The sequence below is a fragment of the Azolla caroliniana genome, unplaced genomic scaffold, assembly GCF_043228905.1.
Source record: "Azolla caroliniana isolate FFs.n. ecotype wild unplaced genomic scaffold, voAzoCaro1.0.p SCAF_3, whole genome shotgun sequence".
Taxonomy (NCBI): Eukaryota; Viridiplantae; Streptophyta; class Polypodiopsida; order Salviniales; family Salviniaceae; genus Azolla; species Azolla caroliniana.
In genome coordinates this window covers 20,288,115-20,299,886 of record NW_028230438.1, presented here as the reverse complement: position 1 = coordinate 20,299,886, position 11,772 = coordinate 20,288,115, and the positions used below count along the sequence as shown (strand labels likewise).

General features: G+C 38.4%; 1 protein-coding gene across 1 annotated transcript; it reads left to right on the top strand.

Moving 5' to 3' along the window:
- The first annotated feature begins 3,149 nt into the window (after nt 1-3,149).
- Nucleotides 3,150-5,472, top strand: LOC147866458 (uncharacterized). Its single transcript, XM_087316900.1, has 5 exons — nt 3,150-3,700; nt 3,853-3,959; nt 4,354-4,489; nt 4,606-4,800; nt 5,042-5,472. The coding sequence occupies exons 1-5, from the start codon at nt 3,344-3,346 to the stop codon at nt 5,291-5,293; spliced, it is 1,047 nt and encodes a 348-aa protein (XP_087173026.1). The 5' UTR covers nt 3,150-3,343; the 3' UTR covers nt 5,294-5,472.
- Nucleotides 5,473-11,772: the final 6,300 nt, after the last annotated feature.

Genomic DNA, 11,772 nt, shown 5'->3' with positions numbered 1-11,772 from the left:
AAATTTTCTAGAGTGTATCCAGTCATTTTCACACATTTCAGTCAATGTAACCCAAAAATTCCTATTTTCAGTGACAACTATACAAGCCATGTTTGCATTGCATTCCATATGATGAATGTAAAGTTGGTGGATTTGCAGTTAGTACCAAGGTTAATACACTTTTCAAAGATGAAATGTTACTAGATGATGATATAGAAATGGTGGCTTGAAATAAAAGCAACCTGGGGGTGAAGAGAATAGACGGATATTAAAATGATCCAAGAAAAGGTGTTCATATGACTAGATTGAATGACTCCTTTAGAAGAAGACTTGCAAATTCTTCTATAATGAAGGCAAGTTGAAGGTCTCCATTTATCGCACATGATTCGAGGAGATGTGGTACAATGGCTTGCCATGTTATTGGGATATATTGAGTAGGATAAGAATGGGGATGCTATACAACTCTATCCTTGAATGCCTGTGCAAGGTCTCTAATTATTATGATGACATTTTCTAGTATGTTGAAAGCAAGTGGCAACATAGGAGAATGGGTAGTCATACTGAAATCAAATTAGATGTTGACTTGGATCTTAGTTAAATGAAGGATCCATGGCTAGCCATTGGGATAGTCCTTTTTTCTCTTCTTTTCCATCTATTTTGTAGTTTGTACTTGATAGGTTTTTTGAAAACTAATGGAAGGATATTTTGTTTTGGAAAAAGAAGAAAGTGTTACATAAGCAAGCATGGCCAGTCCATGGGGCCAATAGGGTCCTTGTCTAGGAGAAATCTATGGTGTGAGATCACACCCAAACACTAGAGATCATCACATGGACAATGTTAAACAACCCAGATGGGCATGGTGAGTCCATGGCGCTAATAAGGTGACAACTTCCTTGTCTAGGAGCAATGTAGGGTATGAGGTGAAGTCTCAGTGAGTCCACAATCTTTTGAAGAGTTCTCTTGGTTAATGGGAAATTTCTCTAGCAATGAAAACCATCTAAACAATTGCCTCATATTGCTAGAAACCCTAAGTAATGTTCATATTGTTTTTGTTTATTTCTCGCTGTTTAGAAGAAACACAAAGATAAAAAGGAACAAGTATATTTCAAAACTCTTGGAAGGAAGATCCCAAGTGAAAAACACATAATTATGCTAAATTCTTTTGAAAGGGCTTTTTCTTGAGAAAGGAGGAACAAAAGCTCTTCATAAAGGTAATTTCGTGAGAACATGTGCTAAAATAAGAATAAGACGAACACATAGGAAGGCAAGAAAACAAAGAAGCGATTGCAACCTAAAGAGGCTCTTCAAAAGCTTACCTTGAGAATATTTTAGGTGGTTTTGATCCTTGATTATGATGACCTTTTGCATGGATACATTCGACTCCTATGAACAAATTGGGAGCTCCTTCACCCATTACCATATCTGGTAATACATTTGATTCATGTGCATCTGTAATGGTGTAACATTATTACTCATTGATTAGAGACAAAGAGAGTCGAAGGAATGCGCTTGTCATGGCCACCAGTGAATGTGTTGCTCTAATATCTCAGATGTTACGGGCATGACCATATAATATCCTGTGGTGAGAATGTACCGTAGTATTCTATACATGTGGATAATGTGTGAGGGTTAAATGAGAGTGTAAAGAAGGAAATGATTACTTTTAATCCTTGGGATAGGGACAACTCATTAGGCCAAGTGTGAACTTGCTTGGGGGCTAGCTATAAATATGAGGCCTAACTACCCTCATTTCATCATCTCTTGACTATGTCAAGACTCCGTTATTGTGGTGTGTCAACTCTTGTAGTGAGCGCACCAGCACCAGGTACGATTCGACACCACGACGGTGGTATGGGACGTCGATCGAGGCTCGAGTCCGTCTCAATCCCTCCGCTCGAGGGTGGTCGGGTGGATCGGCACCCTTGTTTCTCTCTCTCCTCTCTTATTTTTCTATCTACATAATCCTTATCATATGCTTACATTAGGATCTAGCTCTAACATCAGAGTATAAGTCTATGTATTGTCAGGTAGAGGGATACATAAAACATGTGTACAAATCCCCGATTTATTGGAAAATGCACGAGAAAAGATAGATACCTTAAAAAATGAATCACACATCTTATGCACAACATCCAAGATTGTCTTCTCGTCACTATATAAACCCAAGTGTGAGGGCATTGGAGCCATTGAGGGTGGCTGTTTGTGGATGAGTTGCCAACCTCTAAGTTGGTCTTGGAAGTCCTGAACATGGGTAGTGCTAAGTGATCCACATGGTGTGTTATGCGACGTAATGTGTTGATGCTCATGCATTGCATTTTATTTATCAATGACATATTCGTGGACTAGGTTCTAACTTCTCAATCATGCCAATTAGAAATTGCTCGATGACCTCTTCAAGTGATGTCGTAACAATAAATTCATGGTCATGCCAAGCACACAATGTTCTTCAACAAGAGACAAACATGGTTTGAAGCACACACATTTATCAAAGTTTAAAAGATGAAACGACTTGCACAAATGAGCAGATTGATAGGCTCATCACCTTCTTATTATTAGTTTTTTTAAATTCATGGGTATGTAAGTGTTTTCTAGATAAACTCTGGGTCATCCATTCATGGCTTAAATTTGAAGCCCAAGTTAAGGTTCCCCCACGAAAGTTTAGATTTGATCAACAGGTAATGCGGGTTTAGATATATGAAAATAAAATCGACAAACATGGATGGGGTATTCCCTTGTGAGCTTTGTGGCGGATCATTGCAGGCTTTTTGTTGGGACGCGACGGAACATGAACTCCGATCACATTATGTACACATGTAAAGGCATGGCTTGCGGTTCATTGCATGCCACATTTCTTTGATTCAAAGTTTCAAATTGCTAGGGTATGCCTCAACCCATGATGCGTTTCCGGATATTACCGGAAGAATGGCGAGGGCGTTTCCGGAAATTACCGGAAGATCGCCGGGGCCCCTCCCGGACATATGTATGTATACACAAACCATACACTCAAGAAGATTTCATTTGGAATTAAGAAGAAATGAAAATGAAGGTTGTTTAAATGTCTCTCTTCCTTTCTTTGAAGGCTAGGACTTCCCGCCCATCCACATAGCCATAGCCATAGCCATATCTTCTTCTTCTTCTTCTTCTCCACCATAGCCGCTTCATCATCGTCGGCGTCGTCATATTACTGTTCATCTTCGTCTTCATCTTCATCGTCATCTTCGGCTTCATCTTCGTCTTCATCTTCGTCTTCGTCTTCATCTGCGTCTTCATCTTCGTCTTCATCTTCATCTTCGTCTTCATCTTCATCTTCGTCTTCATCTTCGTCTTCGTCTTCATCTTCTCCATTCTGCCTCTGTCTCTGACCATGGTTCTCCGTAGCCTGGACACTGCGGCCCTCCTTCAGCGCAACAACACTGCGAAGAAGAATAGCCGCATCAGTACCCCGAACGTTGCTGGATCATCTCCTGCGATTAATGATGAGAACGTTGAACTTCCACTGACTTCTACCAACCTTCTTCGTCATACTTTAGCTGAAAAATCTAATCCTAATACCAATTGCAAGACTTCTTGCAATGCTCAAATTGGCCCTAACATGACTCATATTAACGCTCCGGTACTACTTTCTATTCCTTCTCCTGAAGAAGATTCTTATAGTGCAGAAGTAAATTACGTTCTATCAAAAGATCTTCAAGATTTGGCCGACAGTGATGGTGCTCTCAGTGTAAAGCTCTTTCTTTTATCTGTTCTCTTCGTCCATTCTCTTCTATCTTAAAAAAGACCCTCTGAAAAAACGAAGGTGTTCAGAAATCTGATATCAAGGAATCATAAAAACATCTGAAATTAGCTAGAAATTCCTTCTCTTTGTTTTTTTAGATTCTGACAGAGCGTTTGGATTCAAAAAACTGGTTGATCGTTCGTGAGGCCATAACTACCATGCGACAATTGTGTATATATCATCCGGAATCTCTTGCTCCATGCCTGTATGTCTTTATGAATATTCTTGTGGTGACATTTTCGTTGGTAATTCAAGAATGCTAATGCTTATGTCAGACCCTGGTTTATATGGTTTCCCTTATATCCGACTTTGCTATCTATTCTGGTTGCCGGTATATTAATTTCCATCATAAGGAAGAATGATTTATCGTTCTCCAGGGTTCCTTGATTTATCGTTGCTACTTCGTATTCTGACTTCTTCAAGACTCTGGTTTTTGTTTTGATTTGTTTTGACATTTTCATTTTATAATAAAGACCCTATGTTTGGTCTTAGATGCTAGTCACGAAGTGTTCGATCAACACAAGTGCCAAGAAGGAAATCAGGAATACAATAATCAGTCCTTTTCTCTAACGTGGTGTATATCGTTGAACTTGGAACAGGGAAAAAGCTGTTTCGCTTCTCATCAAGGCCATAAAGAATCCACGAAGTGCTTTGTGCAAAACAGCTGTAATGGCGTGTGCAGATCTATTGAAGGCGTACCCAGAGACGATGATTACCTTGTTGCAAGAGCAAATGGTATCAATCTACCTGCAGTTTACAGTTTTTGAACAGTTTTATTGTAAACTGGTCGAGGATATGATTTTGCAAGTGTAAACTGACAAAAAATGTTCTTACTTTTCTCTTGACTGCAGCTTCTGCAACTTTTGTTAAAGGCTTCTCAGGACAAGAAGTTTGTATGTGAAGAAGCTGAAAGGACTTTGCATGTTATGACAGAATGTGTTCCTTCATCTCCTCTTCTGATGCAGCTAAAGCCGTATGTTTCACATATTAACCCTAGGGTTCGTGCCAAGGCTGCCTCCTGTGTATATCGTTGTGTATCAAAACTCGTAAGTGTTCAGATAATTCTTTTATCTATGGTGTAAGTTCAGAATACATTTCAATCTCATTTCTGTCTATTTAGCTATAGATATTTCAGCCTTTGTATATGCATGTTAAAACAAATTAGATTTCGTCTTCCCTTACCAAGCCATTGACATGATGGTCTTAATAGATTAAAGTAACATTTCAGTACCTATATTAAGCTAACAACATTTCTGTTCTAATATGTTGATGGTCAACTATTGCTAGGGACATGAAGGATTGAGAGAGTATGGGTTTGAGCCTCTTCTTCAGATGGCTGGGTCTCAGATCAATGATAAACTTCCAGAGGCTAGAGAGTCTGCAAGAAAGCTTGTTGAAGAATTACGTGCAGCATATCATCATTACAATGCAGAAGATTCTTCTTCTTCTCTGGATCAAGTAGATTGGCCGCAGTTTTGCTACTCACAATTGTGTTCAACTGATGCTCAAACTGTTCTTAAGCTAACCACAATTCCTTAACGCAGGAGTTTTAGCCTAACCTTTAGGGACAAAATGGTATTTGTAGATGTAAATATCTATAGTCATTGATTATATGCTGAATGGCTCTTGTCATGGTTTGTAGATGGAGAACTTTGTTTGAACTTTATTGCTATGATTTATAGTAATACATATGTTAATGGTATATATATAGTTCGTGATGTATTTTTATGCTTAACTGTGGATGTAAGCAAGTGTTAAGTGTTATTCAAATTCACAGAGTTTTATGTTAATGTGATCTTATCTAAACTCTATATCCTAGTAATTGAGAAATTGGTGCAAGAAACACAATCATACTATGAATACTCTTGGTACAGGTATGTTGTACATAAGTAGAGCTTTGCAACAAGAAAGAATCCAAGAGAAAATTAGAAAAAGAATATGATTTTCCATCTTTTGAATTACTCAGGTACCGCTTCATTAAGATATTTGCTTTTATACAAAGCCTCGAGGATCTGTTGGTCTGAATGAAATGTGGGCAAATCATATAACCTATTGAGATTATTGCGATGAATTTCTTTGAGTGTGGGTACATGGGAGGTGGATTAAATAAATCTCGAGAGGAGGAAGAGAGACCCTGGAGGCTGGAGACACTTCCAAAGCGAGGGTCGCGGTCTACTGCTATCATGCAACTCACATATGAGTCTCGAACCTCCTTCAGAGGCTTCATTAATGCTACTGTGCTCTTCTGAACACGTTGGCTAGCACTTCACAGAACTCCTGTCTCACTGTATTAAAGTGGTCGCAGCCATGGTTTCTACCATTGCTGTTAGTTCCTTATTTTGGATTCTGCCATAGTTTCTAGCATGATTAAAGTGGTCTTCTGGATTCTTTTATTTTCTATTGAAGAACTATCCTCTTCATCACCATCGAGTTGAGCGTGCATTGACAACTCCGAGAAACGGTTCGCCTAGTTCACACATTGATCTTTGAAAGGAGGATGAAGTGACCCTAAGAACACTACTCCGACATCGAGGCATTGTTGTTGTTGGTCGTACTCTTGGTCTTGGCAGTTCACTTACCTAGCCTTCATTGGAAGCTCAAACCCTGTCGTAGTTCTCCTGTAGGTTTTAAATCCTTTGAAAGCTATCACTTTAGTGGCAAATATTTGGTGTACCCTTTTTCGTTGTAAAAAAAAGAACAATTTTCTCTATCTAGATGTACATTTCGGGCCATTCTTGTGTTGTAGTGTTAATCAAGTGCTTTAGTGCTAGTCTCGTGTGATTGACGCTAATCACATGTTAATTACCTGTACATCATTGTGAGGTGTGTGTGGGAGAGTAAAGAAGGCGAAGCGGTTGCTAATGGGTGAGCCTTTGCCTCTCTTCATTTGTCTTGGGAGCCTTCACCTCCTTGTAACCATCACCTTGGAAACCTTCGCCTCCTTTGTTCGTCTTGAACATTCACCTCTTAAAATGAGTTTCCCTGTAACCTTAGTTTGAACTAGGGCACACTAAAAGAGAAAATGTCATGATAACAAAAGAACATTGTCCTAAAAGTATTTGAGCCCATGACCTTATGACACATGTCAAAGCCTTATCATCGTGGTAAGCTTTCATAGGGAGGCCAAATTGGACTTCTAATTTAGAGCATGAGTGTGCCCTAAAGTTAGAAAAGACGTAGAAACTCATGTTTAGAAGTGATAATAAGAAGCTGATGAGTCTATTGGTTAATCATTTATTATCTCATTGCTCTTTGTGCAAGTCATATCATCTTTTGCTCTCAATAAATGTATGCACTTCAAGACATGGTGTGGCAGTTTTTCCACTTAAGGGGCTATTTGTGTGGTTTCAACACTACTTTTTTAGTTATTCTTTATATGCCACTACCAAGGAGTAGGATAGGAAAAAATGAAAAAAAAATCATTACCGAAATCTTAAAAAAAACAAAAAGTGAAAAACAAATGTCGAGAAAAACATAGATCAAATAACACACACACACACACACACAAAGCATAAGAGATAGAAAGAGAGGCAAAAAGTGAAGGATGAAGCTTGAGACAATGTTGATCTCGATCGGCATCAAAGCCCTATTTATGTCATACGTGGAAAAGTCCTCTTCTCCATGAATCGTACGCACTACTCACAAATACATGTAAATCTTCCTACCTTCTTCTTGATGCTATGCCAAAGTAGTAGGACAACAAAGTGTGATATTGAGGGTGGTTTGATTCTAATATAATCTAAAGGAGACGTGCGCTGAACATCTACAGATGGCGATTTCTTATTGCTTCCATGTGTAGTTGGTGTAGTAAGTTGTTTTCTCTCAAAACCTTGAAAAAATTATTGGGAAGCAATAAAATGGATTCTACGATATTTGAGAGGCACTTTGAGAGTTTGTCTAGAATTTTGTGATAACCAAACTATATGTTAGATGGGTATACTGATGTAGACATGTCTGGTGACAGTGACTCTAAAAAATCCACATCATGATATTTAATGATCTTTGCATGGGGAACTATCTCTTGGCAATCGAGGCTTAACAAATGTGTGGCATTATCCACAACAGAGGCTGAATACATTGATGCCATTGAAGCTTGTCAAGAGATGTTATGGTTGAAGAAATTGCTACATGAGTTGGGCTTGATGCAAGAAAGGTATAATCTGCATTGTGATAGTCAAGAGTAGCATACATATATGCAAGAACTCTTCCTTTTATTGTAAGTCTAAACACATTGATGTGAGATACCATTAGATTCAAGATGTGCTTGAAGAAAAGCTAACGCACATGGAGAAGGTTCATGCCAATGATAATGGCTTTGACACGATGACTAAATGCTTGTCGAGAGAGAAGCTTGAAGCTTACAAACAGAAAAAACAAGTTTGGTTGTGCCTGCCCCCACTTGAGATGTCGATTTCCTTTTGCTACCGGGTTGTATGGTAAAAATGTTTTCCTCGTTGAAGCCCAATTTGTTGTAAACTTGATGGTTTAGTGATTCCATAGTGAGAGTGAAGAAATTTTGGATCTTTGACATTGTCGATAATTATGTCGTGATGTAAATGTATGCACTTCAAGGCATGATGTGACAGTTTTTCCACTTAAGGGGCTATTTGTGTGGTTTCAACACTACTCCTTTAGTTATTCTTTATATGCCACTACCAAGTAGTAGCATAGGAAAAAATGAAAAAAAAAGAATACCAAAACCTTAAAAAAAACAAAAAGTGAAAAACAAAGGTCGAGAAAAACATAGATCAAATAACACACACACACACACACACACACAAAGCATGAGAGATAGAGAACGAGGCAGAAAGTGAAGGATGAAGCTTGAGACAATGTTGATCTCGATCGGCATCAAAGCCCTATTTATGTCATACGTGGAAGAGTCCTTTTCTCCATCAATCGTACGCACTACTCACAAATACATGTAAATCTTCCTACCTTCTTCTTAATGCTACGCCAAAGTAGTAGGACAACGAAGTGTGATATTGAGGGTGGTTTGATTCTAATATAATCTAAAGGAGACGTGCTCCGAACATCTACAGATGGCGATTTCTTATTGCTTCCATGTGTATGGTGATACCATCTTTTCCCTTGGTACCAAGTTTGTTGTAAACTTGATGGTTTAGGGATTCCATCGTGATTTTGGATATTGACATTGTGATTCAATTTGACATATTGGTGGTATGCCCTAAACGCAATAAGGAGTTTTTGAATTTGCATTCCCCTATTTTACAATCAATGGAAATTAAAGGAAAAATGAAAACGATTTCATTTCGTTGCGAAATCGTTGGGTGTGCTTGTAAGATGGAGTTGTTGGCGACCTTTTTCCGATCACATGGTATGGTTGTTGTGTCTTATTTCAAGAGCACATGGATAACTCAAACATGATAATGAATTTATTGCTAGACATAACTTTTAAGAGGTTAGTTAGCTATTCATAGATATCCTTCCATTACAAATTGCCCATGGTCTTTCATATGTCTTAAGTATGTGCTGCTGCTGCTGCTGCTGCTCACCGCCATCGCTAAAGAGACAAGAGAGATTTTGCATCATATTGATAATCAAAGGATGCGATCGTGTCTCACATTTGCTGCACGACAGAAGCAGAAAGCCCGAGATCGGTCTCTCACACGAAGATCGAAGGTAATGGGTGGCCATCGTGTGGAGCAGGCGCCCATATCGTGGTGCAGGCGCCCATATCATGCAGAGATGCTGCACATCGTGTGCAGGTTGGAGAGATCGACGGCGAGCCTCTTATCTTTTTGCCGAACCTAATAATATATCTCTCTTTTGCCCCGGACCCGAGCCTAAGTAAGGTTCACACCTTTTCCCACTTGCTTCTCCGTCCGTCCGTCCGTCCGTCCACATGCTCACAAAACGTAGGTTGCAAATCTCATAGATTCCACAAACTATACCCATTCACACCTACACACACACACACACACACATTTCACGTGCGTGCGCGCACATGTCCGACCTTGTTCACCATATATGCTTGTTTGGTACGTATCTCTTTGCTCTTGATAAATGTACGTACCTTAAATGCTGTGTTTTTATCTTATTCAAGAGCATTTTTGCGTAGTTAGTGTGTTTGAACAATGAACCTTTGTCCGTGTGTTTGCTTAATAAATCAATAATGAAAAGATTTTAAGGGCTCGCCAAGACCCAATACTATTGCTTATTGAGTTGAAGGGCTTTCACCTCATCTCGAGGTTTCTCACCTTTAATAAAAAGTAATGCAAATAAATCAATAATGAAAAGATTTTAAGGGCTAGCCAATACTATTGACGGAGAATATTGTTGAATAGGAACTTAAGTTAGTCCATGAACATTGATAAATCTTTTGAAATTAAAGTTAGTCGCATGGATGAATTCATGGACATGGGTAGTGATTAAGGTATATATTGTGAAAACTTTGTGTAATGGAGTCATGATAAGGTTAATGACACCACATTTGAGAGAGAGGACACACCTTAGGAGATGTCGCAAACTCTACCCGATTTGAATTTTTGCACGACTCCTTCCAACCCACCTCTTCTTCAACACATTTTGCTTTTTCAAACTTGTATATTTGCAATGCTTAGTGGAGCTCCCAAACTTATTTTTGATGAGGCAACAAGTATATTGATTGATGTAATAACAACATCCAAACAAAAACTACATGTGATGGTGAAATTATCATTGTTTGTGATGTTGCTTGTGTCAGTTTAGCATGCCAACAAACTGATTTGATCATTCACTCGGGAGCACTGTCTCATATTACCCTGTACCTTGAGATGTTTACATCATATGTTGGTGGTAACTTTGGTAGAGTTAAAATGACCAACTAGGGTGTGACAAATGTTGTTGGCGTAAGGAATGTCATTTTGGTGATAGACACAAGTAGTAAACTTGTATTGAAGGATGTTAGACATGTTCTAAATATTTGGCTGAATATAATTTCTACAGGTAAGCTTGATGATGAGGGTTATTGAATTTACTTTGGTGAAGGAAGATGGAAGCTCACCAAAGGCTCTCTAATCATTGTAAAATGTCAAAAACAAAATTCCCTATACCTTATGCATGTTATGGTGTCTAGCAGAGAGGTAGATCTAGCTAACAAGAATGTCTGATTTGAATTATGGCACAGAAACTTGGGCACATGGGATGAAAAAAGGACTCGAGGTTCTTGTAAGGAATAATATTTTGTTTGAGATAGCAAGTATGCATTTGGAAACTTGTGTTGATTGTTTGGTTGGTAAACAACACAGAGTTGCTTTTTAGCATTTAATCCCCAAAAGAAAATCTCATCCATTGGAACTTGTGGATACTTATTTATGTTACATGAAAGATAAAACTCTTGGTGGTGCACTATACTTCGACACGTAATTGATGATTTCTTGAGGAGACTATGGTGCTTTGCATTGGAATCTAAAGATAAAGTATTTGAGACCTTTAAGAGCTTTCATGCAAGTGTTGAAAGAGAAACTAGAAGGAAGCAGAAATGTATTTGTGCATATAACAATGGTGAACATCATAGTGAATTTAACCAATATTGTCATGATCATGGTATTAGGCTTGAGAAAAGTGTTCCAAAAACACCTTAGCACAATGGTGTGGGTGAAAGAATGAATAGAACAATCTATGAGGAGATTAGATGTATGTCATCTCACTCTAAATTGCCAAAACGTTTTTGGGGTGAAGCAATGAGGATTTTAGTTGTTCTTATAAACTTGTCTTTCGTCAACCCCTTTGGATGATGATGTTCTCTAGAGGGTTTTGAGAGGAAAAGATTTTTCATACAAGCACTTGAGAGTGTTTGGCTATGGGGCTTATGTTCACATCCCAAAAGATGAAAGATCCAATCTTGATAACAAGTGCAGACCTTGTATATTCATGGGATATGGTCATGAAGGATTTGGTTATAGATTAAATGACCCAACGAATAAAAAGGCTATTAGAAGTAGAGATGTAGTATTCCTTGAGGATTAGACTTTACAATATCCAAATTGAGTGAAATACCATATTTCCCTTCTAAT

Coding starts and splice junctions, on each gene's coding strand:
- LOC147866458 (XM_087316900.1), top strand. CDS start 3,344: ATGGTTCTCCGTAGCCTGGACACTGCGGCCCTCCTTCAGCGCAACAAC. Junction 3,960..4,353: donor GAATCTCTTGCTCCATGCCT/GTATGTCTTTAT, acceptor AACTTGGAACAG/GGAAAAAGCTGTTTCGCTTC. Junction 4,801..5,041: donor ATCGTTGTGTATCAAAACTC/GTAAGTGTTCAG, acceptor AACTATTGCTAG/GGACATGAAGGATTGAGAGA.